Source organism: Felis catus, chromosome C1, assembly GCF_018350175.1.
Source record: "Felis catus isolate Fca126 chromosome C1, F.catus_Fca126_mat1.0, whole genome shotgun sequence".
Taxonomy (NCBI): Eukaryota; Metazoa; Chordata; class Mammalia; order Carnivora; family Felidae; genus Felis; species Felis catus.
This window is the reverse complement of record NC_058375.1, coordinates 17,375,741-17,398,479: the sequence shown is the minus strand read 5'-3', so window position 1 is coordinate 17,398,479 and position 22,739 is coordinate 17,375,741. Positions and strand designations below refer to the sequence as shown.

Below are 22,739 nucleotides of genomic sequence, written 5' to 3'. Positions count from 1 at the left end.
CTCTAGCCTCCAGGCAGAGCAGAACCCAAAGCGACAGAATAATCTCCCCGAGAAGTCTGCCCCAGAAGGCCCGGGAGAGAAGCTGTCCTCCTTCCAGAGACTTCCCTCTTGCCTTAGGCCGGCCACCAGCCTGGGAACCGCCCAAACCAGCCAGGCAGCTTTTTTACTTGGCTGACGGGGACAGTTCTGGAGGGTGTGAGCACTCCAGCTGGATGAGGCTCAGGCAAACCAGGCCAGAGATCAGCCGGGTCCCACCGGCTTGCTGTGTGGCCCTGAGTAGACTCCTCAGCCTCTCTGTGCGTGTGTCCCTCTACGTGTACCCTTCCTGTGGAGAGGATGATCTGGTTCCAGGCACAAGAAAGGGTGGGATAAAGTTAGGGGAGGAGTCTGACTTCCAACTTCCTCATTCTCATGGCGATCTCTGCCTTCTGAGAAAGAGGACTCAAAATTCTTCCCGTACCTCAGGCCAAGGCCCACCAAACCCAGCTGATTCTTAGCAGCTATAGGAAGAGGTCAGGTGGGAGAAGGGGCTCAGTCCTGAGAAATGGTGCTGGTCGGGTCTCGTTTCGGGGGGTGAGGTTTACAGTAAGGGCTATGGGGGCAGGGGTTGGTTGGAGTATGGCTCTGAGCAGCATAGGGGAGCATGAAAACACAGGGTCCCCCTAAAGGTAGCAAAGCATACTGTTGATTCCAGCCCCCAAGTGCCCCTTTGGGCAAATTGTTCTTTTTTTTTTTTTTTTTTTTTTTTTAGTTTAGTTTTTTATTTTGAGCGAGAGAGAGAGAGAGTGTGTGTGTGTGTGTGTGTGTGTGTGTGTGCGTGCACGCGCACGCACACTCCCATGTGTAAGTGGGGGAGGGGCAGTGAGAGAGCATTCCAAGCAGGCTCCCCCACACGGGGCTCCAACTCACAAACCGTGAGATCGTGACCTGAGCTGAAATCGAGAAGAGTCAGTCGCTTAACTGACTGCGCCACCCAGGCGCCCCTGGGCAAATTGTTCTTTTTAAACCACAGGATTCCAAAAAGCAGCTGGAGAAGGCGTGGAAGGACTACGAAGCCAAAATGTAAGTGGCCGCGGTCAGGGTGGTTTGCCCAGGGGAGCGACTCTTGTGTTGCAGAAGGAGGCTGGACAGGCGGAGAACCTCAGTGCTGCCAGGACATGTCACCCAAAAGCGCATGGCATCTCACTCTCTAACATTTTTTTTTTTTAATGTCTATTTAGTTTTGAGATAGAGGGAGTGTGAGCCAGGGAGGGTCAGAGAGAGAGGGAGACACAGAATCTGCAGCAGGCCCCAGGCTCTGAGCCTGGACGCACGAGGCCCGACGCGGGGTTCGAACTCACGAACTGTGAGATCGTGACCTGAACCGAAGCTGGTTCAGCTTAACTGACTGAGCCACCCCGGCACCCGCCATCCCACTCTCTGGAGGCATTTACAGGAGGTGATCTATGCCCAGGCCTGACAGGAGTCTGGGGGCTGGACTGCAGGAGCACCAAAGGGGGGCAGCTGTGAAGGGTCCTCGAGATCCTGCTCTCAGAGACCCATCTGCTCAGTGGTGCTAGAAGTGGGCAGAGAGAGGGAAAGGCTGCATGCCAGTAAGTCTCCACAACCACCCAGCCTGTGCGGGAGGTGTTAGCATCCCAAGCGTCAGGAGGAATGGGAGGCTCAGACAGGTTAAGTCGCCTGCCTAAGGCCACACGGTGAGGCGGAGGCGGAGCTGGGGTTCCCGCCCCTTCATCCTCTTTCTGCAACACCAGGTGGTTATTTGTAAGCGTTTAGTCGGACATAGAGGAGGAAAGGGAGTCAGTGTCAGACCCACGCCTCTTGTGCGCGCCTCACGATGCTCCAGACCTCTCACTGGCTACTGGCCCATCATGGGGACAGAGGGAACCAATCCCCCCAGAGCAGAGACTCCTCGGGCCCTGCCTATAGGACTCTGCCAGGGCCCGGCCAGGCCCGCCGTACCTCAGAGCTCTGTTTACTATTTGTAAACTGTTGTCTTCTCTTGCATTTTGCAAAAGCAGTATGTGTCCCTTGTGAATAACTCAGGCAATGAGGAGGAAAGAAGAAAAAACTTTAATTATCCTTAGGAGAGGATGAGGGCCCTGTGGGGAACAGCTAGTACTTCTGTTATTTGAGTGTTTTTACATAGTATGGGCGGATGCTCTGGTTTTGTCGCTTAAAAAAGTGGGAGGAGGGGAAACTACCAAAGACCAAGAGGAAAATTCTTAAAAAAAAAAAAAAAAAAAAAAAGCTTATTTATTTTGAGAGAGAGAGAAAGAGGGAGAGAGAATCCCAAGCAGGTTCTGTGCTGTCAGCACAGAGCCAGACAAGGGGGTCAGACTCACAAACCATGAGATCATGACCTGACAGAAATCAGGAGTTGGATGCTTCCGGACATTAAGCCCCGGAAAAGCTTAATTTCCAAGACCAGAGGATTAACAACTTTCTAGTCATTTTCCTATATATAAAGAAATATTTTTTACAAGACTGAGAACATAATAATCATATTGAGTTTTCTTTACTTAAAAATACACTGTGACCCGGGCGCCTGGGTAGCTCAGTCATTAAGCCTCTGACTTCCGCTCAGGTCATGATCTCACGGCCTATGAGTTCGGTCCCGCATCAGGCTCTGTCTGCACCGACGGTGCGGAGCCTGCTTGGGATTCTCTCTCGCTTCCTCTCTCTTTGCCCCACCCCTACTCATGCTTTCTCTCTCTCTCTCTGTCTCTCTCAAAATAAATAAGAAAATAAAAATAAAACTTAAAATGCATCATGACCCTCTTTCCACATCATTGCATATTCATATACATCGTCACTTAAATGGGCACACTGTGTTTCAACATACGCATGATCCGTGATGTATTTCTTCCGCCCCTGACTTTGGGGAAGCATCCTTGGAACTAAATGTTTGCTCTCTCCCAGAATCATTACTTCTGTAGGTTCAATTCTAAGAAGGAGATCCTGGAGCTTTATTGTTCCTCCAGCCCCAGGGAGGCTGAAGGCAGGCCAGGACTCCCCACTCCAGCAGCGCTCAGGTCTCTACTGCTGTTGTGCCTGTAGACCCTCCCCCCCCCGCCCCCCCCCCGGGGGGGGGTGGGAGCTGTGGTGGGCGTGGCCATCTGCTCTCTTTAGAGGCCCAGAGAGGGGCGTGGCCACGCACGCAGTCTTCCTAGCAATTTGATGTGGGGCCACCACATGGTCTGCGTCTTCCTGAGTTCCCTTGACTAAGCCCTCAGCCTTGCAGGGCATCACCTACCAAGTGGAAGGAGTAAGCCCCACCCTGCTGACCATCTCCAACCAGCTCTGCTTTTGCCAGATTTACATATACATATGTTTTTGTATATGATTTTGTTTGTGAGTAATCTCTACACCTCACACGGGGCTCAAACTCACAACCCTGAGATCAAGAGTCGCATGCTCCACTGACTGAGCCACAGTCAGGCGCCCCGTACCAGATTTACGTATCGGTCTTGCCTGCAAGGTTTCGTTTAAAGAAAAGACTGTGTGATTGATAGGGAGAGGGGCTTGGTGAGGGTTGTTCAGTGAGTAATCAACAGGGCCTGGACTAGAACCCAGTGCCCTTTGTGCCCTGCTCCGCGGTCTCCTGGCTCCTGCCAGGCATGTTACATAGGCTGAGCTACCTGTCCTGGCACAGGCGTCTGTTACGCTCCTTTTTATGAGGGCTTCAGGTATAGCTAGATATTGGCGCGCTGTGAGTTACTGTAATTTCCACCTCATGCTTACCAAACCAGTCTGGGCAGCAGCTGGAAGGGCCCAGAATGGCGTCTGTTGGATACCACCAGGAGCCTCACTTCCTGGTTGTTCATATAGGAGGAGGGCTCCCCTGTCCATCTGGAGCTGCGAAGAAAGGCATCCCTTGGGCAGGGACCTAGTTTTTCTAGGGTGTTCCCTGTGCAAGTCTCTTTCCTCATCTGAGAAATGGGGCCAGGGACACCCTTGCAGGGTTGGTGTGGAGATGAAATAAACACGGTGCGTATGAAGCACCTGGTGCTGTGGTTCCACAAGTATTTGTCTGAGCCAGATAAATCTTTCTGAGCCAGAACTGCGATCAGAGTAACACAGCAAGGGGCTGACAGGCAGGATCCCAGGCCTCTGCTCCTAGCATTTCCCCTGGCCAGCTTGGGTTCTTGGACAGTCCCTTCCCTCCTCTGGGTCTCAGCTTCATCTTCTGTGAAACAGTCTCTGACTGTGGCCTATCAGAAAAGACACCGTGGGCGTGGGTGAACTAGGTGATGGGGCTTAATGAGTGTGCTTACCGTGATGAGCAGAGAGTAATGTCTAGAACTGTCGAACACTGTATTACACACCTGAAACTAATAGAACACCATGCGTTAACCATACTGGAATTAAAAATTTAAAGTTAATAAAATAAATACAATTTTTTTTAAAGAAAAAAAAAAAAAAGAGAGAGAGACACTGTGCCTGTCACCAGCAGAGGGAACCAGACAGGGAAGGAGGGATGGGGCAAATCTGGGACACAGCGTTGGTTACCAGTGCCGTCCCCAAGCCTCGAGCATCCGACAGACTGGATGGTGGCTTGAATCCAGATGCTGCATTCAAATCCTAGCTCCAGCAGTGACTAGCTAAGAGATTTGGACGTGTGACTTGTCTCGGCCTCAGGCTCCTCACCTATAAAATGGGGTGATGATTCCTGCCTCCTGGGGTTATCACTTTAGCATGTGAAGAGTCTAGCAGAGTGCCCAACACAATATTAGTGCTTAAAAATAATAATTAGTGATAATAGCAGCTGGTACTTATAAGCTTCTTTTACCTTAGGTACCATGATAAGCTCTTTACATCTGTGATCTGATGTATTTATTCCCCTTGGCAGGGAAAGGGGCTGTTATTATCCCCAATTTATAGGTGAGAAATAAGGAAGAGAGTGCCACCCCAATCCCTGCCCTAGTGGATCCCACTGGTTCGTAAGCAAGAAGAGAGGTGGGTGGATAAATAATGAAGATACAAAGCGACGGTGCCGTAAGAATAGTGTCGGCATTGAGGCGGCAGACAAGACAGGTGGTTTCGATCGGGTGGAGGGAAGGGTGGTAGGGGGAGGCATCACAGGAGAGGCGATTCCAAGGCATCAGGTCAGTGGGTGCGTGGTTCGTTTTGATTCCTTTCCTCTCCTCCATCCTCCTCCCTGACCCCCTCACTCCACCGGGAGTGCCTGCTCCCCGTCTGAATGCTACACTGCTCCCCGAAGTCCCCTTCTCCAGTTCCCTTGGTCTTCTCAGTAACTAGCATTTCACTGCTTTTCACTCAATATTCATTTCACTCCTTCCGCTGCAACTCCATTCAAAGGAAATAAAATATTCCCAGCATGGGAAATGTTTCTACAACATTGGTGATCCTTTGAGGACAGGGAGGAAATAGGAGTTGCTCTTTTCTGGGAAGGGTGTGGTGGAATAAAAAGCAAGTCCCCAGCTAGTAGTCTGAGGTCATCTCAGACCTGGTAGGGTATGGCTCTGTAGATTACCTTAGCTGAGGCAGGGACAGAGCTGTGGTAATTCGTGAAGCCATTTACACTTTACAGCTTGTCTCTATCCTGAGCTAACTAGCCTCTGTCCTTTAATCTCCACTAGAGCCTGTACGAAAAATATTAAATAAATAAGGAAGTACCCCATGCTAAAAACAAACAAATAAAGCTTAGATTTATAAAGGTTAAGTGAGAGAGCTGCTATTCAGATCTAGAACACACATTTCTAGCCACTGTCCCATTTACTCTTGAGCAGACGTCTTTCCAGTACGAATAGATCTTCCTTATCCTTTTTAACGGCTGCATAGTATTCCTACAGATGGCCAGAGCATAATGTATCTATTTCCCACTGATAGCCATCTAGCTTATTTTTCACTTTTACTGGTGAAAGATGAGGTTAGCAGTGTGCATGGGAGATGCCCCCACCCCTCCCAGCCGCTCTGCCTGCTTTGTCTCCTGCCCTCTTAGCAAGCTGCCAGGCTCACTGCGGGCACACCACAGCCTTAGCCTTTGCCCCTCCCTGCTGCTCATCTTCTGATCCCCTGAAATAGCATCTGTCATGACCCCCCCCCCCACCCCGGCCCAGTTCACAGGGTCAGTCCCCACCCTAACTCCACCAGCCTGCCACAGACTCCCTCTCGGGGTATCATAAAGCTTTAGGGGAAGGAAAAATAACCACTCCTGAGAAAAAAATTTTTTAAACCTACAGACCCCCACTCTAGAGCAGTGGGGCTCACTCAGGGGCACCCCGTCCCCCCAGTAGACATTTCTGGCTGTCACAACCGGGAGATGCTACTGACATCTAGTGGGTAGAGGTCAGGGGTGCCGCTAAACATCCTACATCTAGTGAACGGCTCCATATCAAGGAATTATCTGGTCAGAACATCCGTAGTTCCACGGTTGAGGAATGGCTCAACAGGTCTCCAGGGACAGATCCTGCATGTACACACTGATCTCAGTAGGGCCTGGAACTTTAAGGCCAGAATGGACCTGAGGACTCTGCCTAGGCCTTTGCTTCCCTAGTTTACAGACAGGAAAACCGAGGCCTGGAGGGACCTATGATAATAATAGCTGTAGGGTCGTCTGTGTGCTAAGTCTTCTGCATACTGTGTCTCATCTGGGTACAGATAAGGATCCCCATTTCCCAGCTGAGGAGACTGAGGCTTGGGGAGGGGTAGTGATACTTGTAATGTATCCCACAGTTGTCATCTTTGCTCAGGGCTGGTACCTACTTAGAAGCAAAACTGATAAGCAAGACATCTCCTTTACAGAGGATTTGTGGTTACATGTGCCCAGCCCCAGATGTGGAAACACTCTCCCGGCTGAGAGTGGGTGGTCTGATGGGCGTGGGATTTCCAGGAAGTCATTTACAAACAGATCCAGCCACCCCCAAAGAGGGAAAACAGCCAACCCTCGAGATCTGTAGGGGGAAGGCCCAGGTGACTCTTAGCTATGAGCTGTCTTTGCTCACAAAGAAAAAGACAAAGGTTTTCTAAGCTTTAGATGGGAAGCTCCAAGGTTCAGAAGTATGAAGGTACCTACTGGTCCTCTGAGCCACTGATCCTTCCGGCAAAATCAGACTGGTCACCCCAAACCCCACCTGGCCCTAATCTAAGCCTGTCGCCTTCCTGCATAAAAGCCTTCAGCTCCTTCCCATCGCTCTTGGGAGCAATGATCTGAATGAGGCCCCGCGTGATCTGGCCCCTCTGGGCCTCACCTGGAGCCCCTTCCTCTCCATCTCCGTCCCTGAGCCCCGATGCCCCCTGCCTCCGGCTACCACGGGGTCTGATGCTCCTAGCTTCCTCCAAGGCAGCCTCTCAGCCTTTCAGATCTCACCTCAAACAGCACTCCCCGAGCAGCCGGGCGAGGTCGGAGCCCCCATTTTAGTCTTCGCGGCTGCGATTTGATTCACGTCTTTCTCCCCCACCTGGATCCTCCTTGTTCACCATTGTACCCCAGCCCTACCACACAGCTGGCACCCCGGAGGGCCCCCTCACTCTCGTGTGCCCGTGGCAGAGAGGGGCATGTGGAGGTGGTGGGTCGCGAAAGGGGCTATGGCAAGAGTTGTTCGGGCCTCTCTTTCCTTGGGGCCTAGGGCCAGGCTGGAGAAGGAAAGGGACCGGGCCAGAGTGACAGGAGGGAGCCCTGGGGAGGTGGCCCAGGACACACAGAGAGAACGGCGCGTCTTCCAGCTGCACATGTGTGAGGTAAGGGGCGCTGCAGGGGTGAGGGGAGGTTGGGACGTGCCTCTTCGCCTCCTGAACCCCCGGGGTCCTATCCGGATGGCACTTGAGATATCACCGAGGTTCAGTCACGGCCAAGGTCAGCCCGGGGTGGGGACAGCAGCCCCTCGCCCCCAGGATTCAGCTTCTGCACACGCTGCACACTTAGCCCTGCTCTTTCCCCAGTATCTGCTGAGAGCCGGGGAGAGCCAGATGAAGCAGGGTCCTGATTTCCTGCAGAGCCTCATCAAGTTCTTCCACGCCCAGCACAAGTAGGTTTCTTCTCCCTTGTCCCCACCCCCACCCCCACCCCGTGGCCCTCACCATTAACCCTTCAGACAACACAAACCAAGGCCCATCCCCAGGATCTGGCAGGCCCTCGAGGACTCCGCCTGTGCCTTTCTAGGGAATGCTTTCTAGGGCCCCTCTTTACTGGGGGCTCCCCATGTATCAGGCACTAGGTACTTTTACACGTTTGCGCTCACTCAGTCCCCCAACAGCCCCGCGAGCCAGGAGAAACCCCCGTTCGTCCTCAGAAAACTGCAGCTCAGATTTACTGACATCACGCAGCTGGGACGCGGGATCTGGACCCAGACAACTTTGACTCCAGAGAGCTTGCTCCTGACAGGCAGGCTGTACTGCCCCCAGGGGCCCTGTGATCCTTGGAGCACCTTCTCTCACCCTTCCTGCCTCCCTCATTCTCCTCTTTCTTGTCCCCCGTTTGGCCTCACGCCTCTTAGCTTTTTCCAAGATGGCTGGAAGGCCGCTCAGAGCCTGTCCCCCTTCATCGAGAAGCTGGCAGCCTCTGTACATGCAGTAAGTCGGGCCTCACCCTTGGGCACACGGTCAAGTCCTCTGTCTTCCCGGGAGAATCTGGGGGTGTGGAAGAGCTGGCCCCGGCCCAGAGAGCAAGGCTGCTGCCCTGCAAGTCTTGGTCCGGGCTGTGCACCCGGCACATCTGTGGGCTGACAGCGGGGTCCTGCCTTCTGTCCCATAGCTGCGTCAAGCCCAGGAGGAGGAGCTACAGAAGCTGACCCAGCTCCGGGACTCCCTCCGAGGGACACTGCAGCTTGAGAGCAGAGAGGTCAGCCCCTCAGTCATGTCCACATGAATGCCTTCTCCCAAGGCCGGCCGTGGAGGGAGGGAGAGAAGGAAGACCCCACTTCAAGGGGCCCTTGAGAAGTCTCCCTGCGTGAGACCCCTGCGCAGTGAGGCTCTTCCCAGACGCCCTAAGGTGTCCTTTGCGTGTCCGAGGAACAGGAGAATCTGAGCCGGAAGAACTCAGGAGGTGGCTACAGCATCCATCAGCACCAAGGCAACAAGCAGTTTGGGACGGAGAAGGTGGGCTTTCTGTACAAGAAAAGTGACGGGTAAGTCACTCAGAGAGCTCAAGTAACTTGCCCAAAGCCACACGGCCAGTAAACAATGGTTGGGGGAGCCGCCCCGGGGGACTGTTCTCATCATTTGCATAGACTCTGAGGGTTCCAGCACCCTCCGCTCTAGCAGTGCAATATCTTCAGAATCCTAGGCACAGGAACTCCTGCTGGAACTTACTGGTTGTTCTTAACTTGAAAAAGAATAATAGTAGCAGCTAGCCCTTACTGAACACTTATTAGGCCCTACGCTGTCCCCGTGCCTTCACCCTTAACCGCTCTAATATACGGAATATGCCTGGAAATGAAAGCGTTGACTGTGCCTTGCTCCCTGGTGTAAAAAAAAAAAAAAAAAAAAAAAATCAGTCTGTGAAATGCAAAGGCTCCGGGGGACGTATTCATGTTTCTGTTTACTAATCAGCTTTTATCAGAGAAGAATAGCTTTGTTATACCAATTAATATTCACCTCTTAAAGAAGTACTAAGTAGCTTTGGATTGTGGGTTTGCTAATTTCTGTTTTGGGGGTCTCAATATCTATCTTGCTTTATCCTTAATCATAATGCATCGGTGTGGTCAAGGGCCTGATGCTCCTGTCAGACTAGGAGCTCCCTAAGGGTTGGGAGCAGTGTCTCCTTCATCAGACTAGAAGCTCTCAGAGAATGGGGGCTGTGTTTCCCCCATCAGACTGGGAGCTTCCTCAGGGCAGGACTAGGTCTCCTCCATCAGAAGGGAGCCCCAGAAAGTGAGGGGTGTAGGAGTCAGGGGATGGAAGAGGTGAAGAGGTGTGGCTGGGGGTCATACAGGTGGGGCTGGAGACCTGGTCCAGGGCTGTGTTTTCTGATACGGGGGAGTTGGGCATGAGCCTTGGGTCAGTGTCTCTCTGTCCCTCTGGGCTCTAGAATTCGAAGAGTCTGGCAGAAAAGGAAGTGTGGAGTCAAGTACGGCTGCCTGACCATCTCACACAGCACGGTGAGGCCTGGAGGAGAGGGGGTCTCAGGGCTCAATAGGTCCTCTCTTCACTGGTCAGAACAAGCCCTCCCTCTAGCACTGGCCCCCAAACCTGGATCCAGGTGGCTGGAGACCCCCTGTGGGAGGAAGGATGGGATTGAAAGCTCCCAACGTAGTCTTGGCCCACACTCCACAATCCATGAGGTGCTGGGAGAGAGGAGATGTGAACTGGAACAGGACTATTATAGCCATTTAGCAGATTGGGAAATAGAGGCCTAAGGATTTAGGAGGCGCAGAGGGTAACATGTAAATCCTCTGTCCCCCAATTCCCACAGATAAACAGGCCCCCCGTGAAGCTGACCCTGCTGACGTGCCAAGTGAGGCCAAATGCTGAGGAGAAAAAGTGCTTTGACCTGGTGACCCGTGAGTAGTCCCTGTCTCCTCTCCAACAAGTGCCTAGGGCTTCTCGAAGAGACCTGTCAGCTCCCAGGAGGCTTCAGTTAGGGGCCTCTGTCCAATCCCACGTGTGTTTATCAAATAGCTGCTGCTGCGGCCATCAGACTCCTTAGGCCCTGGATGCTCTTTTTAGAGGGTACACCCCACATCCCATTAAACATTAAAGTGTACCCACATCCCACATTAAATACAATTATTTCTGTAAAGTATATTTGAATGGATTGGGGTAATTGGGCTTTCAAAATTATCATTTCTTTAGAAGTTTCAGTCTCCATCCTTCGGAGGCTTTGATGCCAGGCTTTACATGGGGACCAGTGCAGGCTGAGAAAGACCCAGATCTCATCCTAGGGAGCTCTCTCTGGCAGGGATGTATCCAGAAGAGAGGTGCAGATACAGCACTGTCAAAGATTAGGGAGCGGAAGCCCTGCCCTGCTGTGAGGAATCAGGAAAGGCTGTTTGGGCCAGAGAGCATTTGAGTGCAGCCTTGAAGAACACACAACACAGAGTTTGGGGGCAGACATTTCAGGGGACAGGACTGGCATGATGAAAGACATGGGGGCAGGACAATGGGTCTGACCAGTCTGGCCAGAGTGTAGGGTTCACAGAGGAGAGCGATGGGAGATGAGACCCGGGAAATGCCTCTTAAAGGTTTCGACCTGATTTCCCGGTAATAGGGAGCCACGGGGTGTCCTGGAGCAGGGGGTGGCATGATTAGATTGGAACCTTGGGCACAGCAATCTGGCAGCCGGTACAGGTTGGGGGAAGGGGGAGTCGGGGAGCAAGGAGACCAAACAGGAGGAGGCTGAGGGCCCAAGTGGGGTGATGGCAGTAGGTTCGGAGGATACTCTGCCTCTGAGCTGGGTGGGGTCTTGTTCCCTGGACCCTGTAACTGGGGTTTCACACAGAGGCTTCTTGTTGTGACTTCTGAGAAACTGCCTGTGCTACTGGCCACTGTCATTACCCTCCCCACCCCAGCTCTGTAGAGCCTGGCTCCTCAGGGACAAAAGCGCCCCCCCCCCCGTCCCCCCACCCGGGCCCAGCTGTTTGGTTGAGGGCTCCCTGGGCCCAGGGAAGGTCCACAGGATTTCTGTGGACCAGACACACGTCGGTCTCCCCACAGACAACAGGACATACCACTTCCAGGCAGAGGATGAACATGAGTGTGAGGCGTGAGTGACTCCCCACGGCCAGCCTGGGGGTGGGGTCAGGGGAGCCCTAGCTACCTCCCAGCCTCTGGGGATCCCACCCCTGCGGGTGTCACTCCCGGGCCCCCCCCGGCGTGCTCTCCGCAGGTGGGTGTCAGTGCTACAGAACAGCAAGGACGAGGCCTTGAGCAGTGCCTTCCTCGGGGAGCCCAGCGGCGGCCCGGGGCCCTGGGGGGGCGCTGGGCTGGATGGGGAGCCCCAGGACCTCACGAAGCTGCTCATCGCGGAGGTGAAGAGCAGGCCCGGAAATGGCCAGTGCTGCGACTGCGGAGCTGCAGGTCAGCCAGTGGACGGGGCGGGGAGGGAGGTGGCAGTGGAGGGGAGGGGGGGAGGGGGGGAGGGGGGAAGGGTCCCCCACCCCCCACGGGGGGGAGGGGGGAAGGGTCCCCCACCCCCCACCCCCAGGCTCAAGCTTCTCCACCTTGCAGACCCCACGTGGCTCAGCACCAACCTGGGCGTGCTCACCTGCATCCAGTGCTCCGGCGTCCACCGCGAGCTGGGTGTGCGCTTCTCGCGCATGCAGTCCCTCACCTTGGACCTGCTGGGCCCCTCCGAGCTGCTGGTGAGGGTGGGGCGGGGCCAGCGGTGACATTGGGGGCGGGGCCTGGTCGGAGGCTGGACTGGGTCCCCTGGCTCAACCTGAGATTGTGGGCCCTGGAGAGGTGGGGCAGGATCCTGACGCGCTGGGAAGGGGGTGATGGGGGGGGGGGGCTTCCGGAGGCTCGGTCCTCCAGGGGGCGCTGTCCTAACCACCGGTCTTACCCCTACCACTTTCCTGCGACCCCAGCTGGCCTTGAACATCGGAAACACTCGCTTCAATGAGGTTATGGAGGCCCAGCTGCCCTCACATGGAGGCCCTAAGCCCTCCGCTGAGAGTGACATGTAAGGGGATTATCCGGTGGAGGGGGGACGTCCTGGCTGGGAGGGAGCCTCAGATCTGGAAGGTCTAGGACGTGGTTCTGGGGAAAAGGAGATCCGTATCTCCTGTGGGAGGGCTCCAGGGGTCAGCTGGGTGGAAACGGCCCTTGCTCTGAGATTGTGGTTGACTTCGGCAGGAGCTCGCGCAGGGACTATATTGTGGCCAAGTACGTGGAACACAGGTTTGCCCGCCGGTCCGCACCCGAGCCTCAGAGACTGCGGACGGCCATTTGCAACCGGGACCTCCTGTCAGTACTGGAGGCCTTCGCTAACGGGCAGGACTTTGGACAGCTGCTGCCTGGGCCTGATGGCCAGGTAAGAACCACCTCCAAGGGCCACTTAGACCCCACCCGCTCTCTCATACTCCCCAGCCTTTCTCCAGGATCAGCTATTCCCCTCACCCCCTGCCCCTCCTCTGACATCTGCTCAAATCCCACCCGGCAGAGGGGTAAATGGGACCGAGCACTTCAGCCGAGCAGACCTGGGCCAGACTCCTGGCTGTCTGGCTTTTCCAAGCTGTGTGATCTAGAGCAGGTTACTTAACTTCTCTGAGTCTCGTTTTCTCATTTGTAAAATGCGTTGATGATAGCACCCACAGGGTAGAAGTGAGAATTAAGTTATGTATATAAAGGGCCAGGCATATAATATGTGTGCAGTGAATATTAGTATCTTTCTCTTTCCTCGACTAGCCTTGGAAATGGGTAAGGGTGCGTCAGAGTAGATCAGGGAAGGCTATTGCATTGGCGACTCCAGTGAGCCGGGAGGGGGTGAGTCAGAGGGGAAGGGTATCAGAGACACGTGAATGGATAAATTGACAGGAGTTGCTGACTGTACATGAAAAAAATCGAATGTCATGTCTTTGTGGGTGGGGCTTCCCAGTGGGCAGCGAGGGTGCAGCACTGAGGTGAGGTAAGAATTTGGAACAGCCTACACATGAGTGATAGAGCTGAAAGTATGAGGTTAGCTGAGGTCTCAAGGGGCCAGTGAGAGAGAGGAGCAGAGAGAGCCCAGGGCTAAGAACCAAGGCTGGGAAGCACCTGTTATTGGGGGTAAGAGGAGGCAGAGCCAATGAAGGAAGCAGTGAACGAATGGTCTCTCACCTGCCTCCCAAGCACGTTCCATCCCTGTGGTCTCCTCTCTCAGGGTCCTGGCAGCTTTATGTCGGGAGGTGTCCAGGGCAGCGAGAGTTCAGGAGGGTGATACTGGATTGGGGGCAGGTGAACTGGGGGAAACTCAGAGGTGTGGCTGTGTACCCAGGCACCTGGAGAGCTTGCCCTGCACTTGGCTATCAGAGTCGCCACCCAGGCCTCCCTGCCCCTGGTGGATTTCATCATCCAAAATGGGTGAGAACCTCCCTGCCCATCTGCCCACCTCCTCATACTCCCCCTTGTTCCTTTCTCTTCTCCGTTCCCCTTCCCCCTTCCCTCTTTTTCCCCCCTGACTTTGACCCCTTTGCCTGTCTGTTCCCCTTCCTTCCTCCCCGGCCCCCCACCCGCAGAGGTCACCTGGACACCAAGGCTGCTGACGGGAACAGTCCCGTGCACTGCGCTGCTCTCTACAATCAGCCCGACTGCCTCAAGCTGCTGCTGAAAGGGAGGGCTTCGGTTGGCACAGGTGGGGCCCCGACGCCTCCGCTACCAGACTTCCGGTTCCTTACTACCCCTCGTGTGGCACTTCCTGCCTTCTTCCCAGATGGAGAGCCCTGGTAACAAGCATGGGCTTTGCAGACAGACTTGGGTCCTAATCCCAGCTTGCCTCTGACCACCTCTGTGACCTTGGGATCTGTCCATTCATCTGTTGAACCTCAGCTTCCTCATGCGCAAAATGGGTATAATACCACAGACCAAGTAGAACTGCGAAGAAGATAAAGAGAATGTGTCTGAAAGTATTGAAGCAAATGAATATTAGCTGAGTTCAACTAATAGTGATTATAGTAGCCACTATTTATTTACTGTTTAACATGTGCCTGGTAAGGTGCCAAGTGCTCTTGGCACAAGAGCCTCACAACAACCTCATCAGAAAGGTATGAGTATTATACTCATTTTGTAGATGAGCAGATCAAGGCCCAGAGAGGCTAAGTGACTTGCCCAAGATCACACAGCCAGGAAGTAGCAGAGCCGAGATTCAAGCGCAGTCTGATTCCAGAGGCCCATCTTAACCTCTGGTCTGTAATGTCTTTTGACCCTGACCCCTAACTTTACCCCTCACAGTGAACGAGGCAGGAGAGACAGCTCTGGACATAGCCAGGAAGAAGCAGCACAAGGAGTGTGAGGAGCTGGTGAGGTCTAGGAAAGGAGGGGAAGCCCCTGACCCTTCCTCTTTCTCTGCTGAGCCCCTGACCCTCTGAACTGCCAAGGCTTTGTTTTTGGCAGCTGGAGAAGGCCCAGGCGGGGACCCTCGCCTTCCCTCTGCACGTGGACTACTCCTGGGGACTCTCCACAGAGCCTGGCTCCGACAGTGACGAGGAGGAAGAAGAGAAGGTGGGTCCTCACCCCATCTCTCGGGCCTTCGTGAGAGAGCAGATGGAAAGAGCCAGATCGGACCTGCTGTGGGGAGGGGCAGGGCTGAACTGGAGGAACCACACCATCCTTTCTCCCATACCTTTGCCCCTGCAGCGCTGCCCTCTGAAGCCCCCAGCCCAGACCCGCTGGGCCAGTGGGAGGGTCGACCTCAGCAACAAGACGTACGAGGCCATCGCCACCCTGGGAGCAGCTGCCCCTCAGAGCGAGAGTGAGGCCTGCCCCCCGCCCTTGCCGGTCAAAAACCCTTCTCGGACCATGGTCCAAGGGCGTGTGGGACATACCAGTGCAGGTATGACTGGCTGCCCAGGAAAATGCTCATCATACCATTCACTGTCACCAGCGCATTGAGTTAAGGGTGCGTGTGTGAGCTCATATCACCCTCACAGTCTCTTGTCAGGCAGAGGTCATCACGTCCCCCTTCCAGGTAAAGGGGCAGAGATGTGGAGTAGCATCCCCCAAATCCCACAGCGAATACGTCCCCGATGTGGGATTCAAACCTGGGTCTGTCTTATTCCAAATTCTTCAATGCTTTCCTTAAATAAAAAGAGAGAGAAGCATTTATTGACCATCCACCGTGTCTCCAGTATTTGGGGAGCTGCACTGAGACACAGTCTAGTGGGGGAGATAGAAGCTGGAATGCAGTTCATCACAATAATAGACACAATGGTATAGAACGTAAATCCCCGCCCCCTCCGCCCCCCCACACACAAAGAATGTAAATCTCAAGAGGACAGGAGTGTTCCGTTGACTAGTATTTCTCCTGCGCCTAGCACAGCACCTGGCTCTTCTCAAGAACTGTTTGTTGAAAGAACGGACAGCCTTGTTCTGGGAGCTCAGGGGAGGGAGGGAGCGTGTCCTGTTGGGACTGGGGAGCGGTTGAGGAAGGCATCCTGTCTGGGTAGCATCTGCGTTGAGCCTGGGGAATGAGCAGAAGAGTCCAGACCGAGACTGAGGGGCAGGAGGGGTAGAAGCCAAAAGCGCATCAGTGTGGCCTGGCCATCATAGCAAATGAGACTGGGCGTGGGGGGGGAGGAGCTGAAGGGGACCACCGGGGAGGTGGGTGGCATCCGGGAGTGGGGCCAGCCATAGATCCTTGAGGCCAAGGACTGCTTTGAATTGAGAACAGAGTAAGTGATAAAGACAGGCTTTATCATTTCTGATTCTAGATCGTTCCGAAGTCCCCAGCCTGAGCTTAGAGCCTTCTGGGGCCCCTGAGAGCCTGGGCAGTCCAGCCTCCACCCCTTCCAGCCTCACAAGCCCTGGGGAAGCTGGAGGTCCCAGCCAAACCCCCCCACCGAGCTCTGAGGAGGGCCTCTGGGAGCCCCCGGGCCCCTCCCGCCCCAGCCTGACATCTGGAGCCACCCCCACGGAGATGTATCCCCCGGTCAAGTTCAGGTGAGGGCCCCGCTGGGCAAGTCTCCCCCATCCCTCTGCACATCATGTATTTCCCCACCTGTCAGTGGTGCCTACCTAAGGCCTGGGATACCTCCCTGCTCTGAGGCCCATGACTAACACAGAATGCTAGCCCTTGAGTGGAGGGTGAGTGGGCCCCCTGCCCCTCACACACCTGCTCCTGAGTCTGGGAAGGAGCCTGAGACCCAGACTGCTGGAGGCCAAGTGAAGGCTTAGTCCCTCCTGTCTAGAGGCCGGAGTCTAGAGGCTCTCAGTGGGATCTCTGCTGTGTTCCCACCTCCAGCGCAGGATCCAAACTGAAAGGGATCCTTTCAGTTTGCAGTTTGGGGGGTAGATACGGGGAAATCTCCAGAGCCCTCGGGAGTCAGTTCTAAGCCTGGGGGCCTCGAGGGGTTCTCTACCCACCTGCTTAGGCCCCAGCCTATACCTGAGCTCTTTTCCCCCACACTAAGGGGCTCTCAGTGTGAGGTCACATTGGCCTTTCCCTGCCTTCCAGCTCCGAGAGCACCCGCTCCTACCGGCGGGGTGGGCCGGAGCCTGGAAGACTGTCCCTCAGCCAGACAGCCTCTGTGCAGAAGGAACACGCCGGTATGAGCTCTGGGACCATGGTTTGAGGGGCGGTGGCAGGACACGTGGGAGGCAGAGGGGGTCAACGGGAGGCGGTTGGGGTGGGGGACCTCTCCCCATGACTGGGGTACATATGAGAGCAGGTGGCCGCAGTTTGGTCAGTGCCTGCCCTTCCCACCACAGCCCAGGACACATGCAGCTGGGGAGAGCCCAGGCCTTGAGGGATGGCAGAGGTGGTGATGCCCAAGCCCTGGCTTCTCTCCGGGGAGGCTGAGCGAACCCCTGTCAACCAGGCTGGAGGCTCAGAGAAGGTCTCACCTCCCTGCAGATGAGGCAGGATTAGGGTGGCTGTGTACCAGTCTTTAGTGTGCCCGACTGTCCCCTTGTAGGAATCTGCTGAGACTGCCAACTCCCAGGCACAGAGGCATGTGACAGGGACCAGGCAAGGGCTCTCATCCTTAATCCGACTTCTCTCTGCTGGATCACGAAGCCTCTCACAGCTACCCATAGTTAGTTGAGGAACTGGGAGTGGGCACAGGACAGAGCCAGTTGGGCTGAGAATAAAACTGCTTGTTCCTTGTTCCCCCGGGGATTCCTCAGGGGTGGCCGTGGGTGTCAGTGCTGGGAGCGGGAGGCAGCAGGGGCAGGAACCGGGTCTCTCTGAGGAATTGCCACCCTCACTGTATCAAAGTCAGGCACCAGACACAAATCTGTGTCCACAACCAGGTATCTGTCACCCAGCATTTAGCCGATACTTGTTGAGACGTGCATGCTAAGAAGAGGCCGGGCTTCAGAGTGTGGAGGCCTTGGAAAAGTGGCTTCACTTCTTTAAGCCTCAGTTTCGTTGTCTGTTAAATGGGGATAATTTCATCTATCCATGACAGGACGGTGGTGAAACTGAGTGAGATAAACAGCTGGTATATAATAAAAGTACTTAGACGGGGCGCCTGGGCGACTCAGTTGGTTAAGTGTCCGACTTCAGCAAAGGTCATGATCTTGCGGTTCATGAGTTCGAGCCCTGCGTCAGGCTCTGTGCTGATACTCAGAGCCCAGAGCCTGCCTAGGATTCTGTGTCTCCCTCTGCCCCTGCCGCTGCCCCACTTGCACGCTCTCTCGCTCTCTCTCAAAAATAAATAAACATTAAAAATTTTTTAAAATATATAATATAGGTACTTAGAAATGATCAATTTTCATTCTTCTATCCCCAGGTTGGCTTCACTGAAGGAGAGGGCTCAAGAAGGGGGGTTCTCCTGGAAACTCTGCGCAGCTTTTGCAAGACTAGCTCCTCGCTGGCCTTTGCGTGCCTGAACTACCCCCATGTTTGGGCCCCAATGTTCAGAGCTAGGACTTGAACCCGCAAGACTGGGGAACTGAGGCGTCCGTTCCTTGGGTCTTGCTGTCTCTGTCCCTTGTGCCTCCGTGGCTGGCCTTCCTCCCTGCCGTGGACCCATACCCCTTGCCCAGGACACTGGGCCCTTCCATGTTAGGGCTAATGGTGGCTCCTTCCCCTCTATCCCATCACTGCCCAGAGGCCAGGGAGCCAGAGGGCTGGGTCTGAGATTCTTGAGCTACTCTCCATCTTGAGAATTCTCAGTCTCTCATCAGACCAGAACTCTGCCTCTTCTATCAGTCTGGGGGCTCCGTAAGAGTAAGACCGGCCTACCCTCATGCTTCATGTCCAGACCAGGGATTCTACCAGACAAGGGGCTGCCTTCTTGGACATTCATTAGTCTAGGACTCCTTTCCTGAGTTTCTCTCTATGTCCAGATGTCACACAAGTAAGACAAGGGTCTTGCAGATGTGGTCCCTTGCTAGGAAGCTGGTCCCCAAGGCTGGGCTTGGGAATGGGCAGGGCTAGATCCCAGGGGATGGTCCTCGGCCCAGGGGCAGACAGTCGGCTGGCTTACACCGATGAGACCCTGCAGTTGTCTGTAGCTTGGGTGCCTTCTGCTTGGCCAGTGCTCATGCTGAACTGGCTGTTAAGTAAGTAATCTGAAAAGTACTCCTTTCAAGGGACAGCGCAGCCTTCCCGGGCACCTCTGTTATATTCCCCAGCCGGGAGGTAGACTAGGAGTAACCCCCACTTGCCTACTCTCCTTGATTTAGCAGGAAGAAAAGGAATGGTCGGAGATGCTCGATCTTCACTTCTCTTCTTTTTCTTCGGTCAACTCAGGAGCCTTCCAGTCTTGGGGGAGGAAAGAGCTAAGAAAGGAGGAAGGAAAATAATAGGAAGGGAGGCAGGAAATAAAGTTTCTCCTTCCCCTTGCCAGAAATTCCACCATGACTTTCAGCCCCGTGTTAGAAAACAGGTACACTTAAGCCATCATCAATCTCTAACAGCTTTATGGGCACTGGGCATGAGGCCCTGGCAAGGATGGGCCAGGCCAAACAGAAGAGGCTGGAGGGTGCCAATGGCCAACGAAGCAGTCTGGCCCAGGAGGCTGAACTGTTTACCCTGGATGGAGACCTGACTGGTCTGGGATCCCACAGGAACAGGGTTGTCTTCTGAGCCTCCAGTGTCTGGTTTTGTTCATCTCAGACTTGTTATTTCACTCATCTCTAATAAAAGATTTTTGTTTTATTAAATTCCAGTGGTTTCATTTATGTGATCTGAAGAGCATTAGGGAAGGGGGTGGGAATTCTAGGGCCTGGAACTCTTTCTCTGGACCTGCTAAGGGAGCTGGGCCTGGTGTAGAACAGGGATGATTTTGCCCCAAGGGACGTTTGGCAATGCAGAGACTTTTTTTTTTTTTTTTTTTTGACTGTTCCCAACTGGAAGGCGCTGCTGGCATCTAGTGGCTAGAGGTCAGAGATGCTGGTCACCATCCTGCAATACACAGGTCAGCCCCACAACAATGCATTATCCCATCCAGAATGCTAGTGGTGCCCAGGTTAAGAAACACTGGTGCAGAGAAAGCCTGTTGGACGGGGAGTCAGGAGACCCGTAGCTGAGGTCTGCCACAGCCCTTGTCTCAGTTTGACTTTCCCTGAGACAAAGCTTTGGGGACCAATAGTTTATTGTGACGTGACCCCAGGAAACATAATAAGGAAGTAGGGAGTGGAACCGTAGGTCAAACGCAATCGAAGTTGTATTAATGAGGGGCTACCACCGGGAGCGACTAGGACTTATCTTGGGGACTGTATTGATTAGAACATATCTTCAGGCGCCTGGCTGGCTCGATCAGTGGAGTGTGCGACTCTGGATCTCAGGGCCGAGAGTTCGAGGCCCGTGTTGAGCATGGAGATTACTTAAAAAGTAAATAAATATATAAGAACATGTCTTCAAGTTGTCCCACTGAAAGTGAAAACATTGGTGTGTTTACCACCAAGTCTGGTCTCCCACTGGTTGCGGGGTCCTTCCTGGGGGGTGTCCATTCCCAAGCCTGCTCTGAACCCTCATTCAGGACACGTGGGAAGGTGTTGGATGTGCGTCCAGGAATTGCCTGCTGTGACCTCCAAGTGAGGATAGGTAGAGTGGGTACCAACAGTGTCTAATATGGCTGAGCAGTGCAACCCTGGGCTCCTCTAAGCCTCAGGCTTCCCACCCATACAATGAAAAGGTTGCACTTGATGTTTTCTTAGGGTCCTTTGAGTCCCGATGATGTAGGAATCTTGGCTTCTTTTGATGTCCTACAACTCAGGGTGGGAACTGTGTGGAAGTTTGAGGAAAATCAAATGTTTTTAAAAAGGCAATCCTGGGGCGCCTGGGTGGCTCAGTCCGTTAAGCGTCAGACTTGGGCTCAGGTCATGATCTCGCGGTTCATGAGTTCAAGCCCTGCATAGGGCTCTGTGCTGGCTCTCTGCTGTCGTCACGGAACCCGCTTCCGATCTTCTGTCCCCCTCTCTTTCTGCCCTTCTCCTGCTTGTTCTCTCTGTCGATAAATAAATAAACTTAAAAAAAAGGGGGGGGGTAATCCTAAATAACCAGATGGCTGTCCCTTCAACCCAGAGGTTGGTTGGGAATTGGCCAAGAGACTGTCCCACATACCAAACTGATAAAAGTCTAACCTCAAAGTGGTCCACATTGCTAATGCAGTCAGACCCCACCCACCTGTGGCTTCCTGCCCCGTTTGCCCCCAACCTACCTCTGTGCTACAGCCCCAGCAATTTTTCAGTTCCTCCAACCCTGACATGCCAAGCACACCCCCATCGCTAAGCTTTGCACATTCAGAACTCCAGGAGGACTGTTTTGTTCCTCTCTGGATGCTCAGGGCTAGAACTGCCTGGCACATAGCAGGTGCTCAATAAATACACGTTGAATGAATGAATGTCTCTCCATCTCTTACACAAACACTCCCTTCCTCCTCCCCTCAACTCCCACCCTGCACTTCTGCCCAAAGTTTAAACTTCACTGCTTCAGAGCAGATGACACCTCAACTGGTGCAGGTCCCCTCAAATGTGTTCTTCAAGTATCCTCCCCTTCTTCCTGACCCTCGCCCCAGTTGTGATCATATGGAATTGATTGTGTCCAAATGTGCTTAGGCTTTCTCTTGCCCATAGACTCAATCTCAAACTTGCTGGGACTAGCCTGTCTTGTTTGTTGCTCGGACACTCAAAAAGCGTTTGTTGAATGAAAGAAAAACCCGCCCGTTCCTACCAAAGTCCCAGGCCACACAGCAGCAGTCAGAAGCCCATGAGTTGTGACCGAGGCTGGGTCAGGGTTCTCTAGAGTTTTCTCAAGCAAGTCTGGAGATGTCACTGAACACGCCATGCCACAGTGCCCTACTCTGTACACACTATGAACCACTTTTCATGCTTCCCTCTCAGGTCCCTTAAAGCCTCTCTCCCGCACAAGGATCACTTTGTGTCAATTAAGCCCACTAGTTTAGGACTTTTCCTGGGTCTGCTGGGGACACTTGGAAGGTCCTTCCACTGGAATCCAGATGTGTGCACAGCTGTGGGGGCACAATTCTGCTTCCTTCCCTTCACCCAAGATGACCCTTCCAGACCCAATCCCAGGAGGGAGGCAGTGGCCTGACCCTGAATAAAGGGCACCCACGCACCTGGGTCAGGATTTCTCAAAGCCCGGTGCATCTAAGTATCTCCCAAACCCTCGCTACTCAGAGAGCAGTCCTGGAGGCCGCTCCGGAGAGCTTGTTAGAAATGCAAAAAACCTCACTGCAACAAACAAAATAGAAACAGAGGGCCTGGATACACGCGTGTCCCCAGACCATGTGCACGAATGAGTGAGCAGGGGGTACAGCAGAGTTGGATTTAACGATCGTGCACGAAATATAATCCGAGGGCACCAAGATGCCTGCCCCCGGGCATAGGCGCGGGGCTAGGTCCCGCTTTGAGCTGCGATCGGGCACCGACGCGGGAGCCAGGACTCCTCCTAGAGCGCCCGGGGCACCCTCAGGCGCCCTCCGCGCCGCGACTGCCTCCTGGGTCCGGGGACCACGGCCTCCCCACTTGCCAGAGAGCACTCCTTCCCAAATCTCCCTTCGGCAGAAGGGCCCAGGTGGCGGGCTCTCTCTCGAAGCCTCGTCCCTCTCCGCAGGCCAGGCCCGCCGGCGCGGGCAAACTTTGCCCGGGCGAGTCCTTGAAGTCTATATTTAGTGCACGTCACCCCTCCCCCTGCGGTCGAGAGGCGGGCGGGCCGAGAGGGGTGTGGGGGG

The 22,739-nt window shown here is 54.2% G+C and overlaps 1 protein-coding gene across 1 annotated transcript in view; it reads left to right on the top strand.

Moving 5' to 3' along the window:
* Positions 1-19,707, top strand: part of ASAP3 (ArfGAP with SH3 domain, ankyrin repeat and PH domain 3) — a 48,590-nt gene extending 28,883 nt beyond the window's left edge. Inside the window, 23 exon segments of the mRNA XM_023258299.2 lie at positions 1,013-1,062; positions 7,593-7,704; positions 7,906-7,991; positions 8,460-8,535; positions 8,717-8,803; positions 8,980-9,089; positions 9,992-10,061; positions 10,376-10,463; positions 11,617-11,665; positions 11,789-11,979; positions 12,130-12,263; positions 12,489-12,583; positions 12,757-12,934; positions 13,877-13,962; positions 14,118-14,233; positions 14,830-14,897; positions 14,992-15,099; positions 15,235-15,430; positions 16,308-16,536; positions 17,051-17,081; positions 17,083-17,142; positions 18,330-18,357; positions 18,360-19,707. Coding sequence (XP_023114067.2) covers positions 1,013-1,062; positions 7,593-7,704; positions 7,906-7,991; positions 8,460-8,535; positions 8,717-8,803; positions 8,980-9,089; positions 9,992-10,061; positions 10,376-10,463; positions 11,617-11,665; positions 11,789-11,979; positions 12,130-12,263; positions 12,489-12,583; positions 12,757-12,934; positions 13,877-13,962; positions 14,118-14,233; positions 14,830-14,897; positions 14,992-15,099; positions 15,235-15,430; positions 16,308-16,536; positions 17,051-17,081; positions 17,083-17,142; positions 18,330-18,357; positions 18,360-18,403 — 2,292 coding nt within the window. The 3' untranslated portion in view covers positions 18,404-19,707.
* The last annotated feature ends 3,032 nt before the right edge of the window (positions 19,708-22,739 follow it).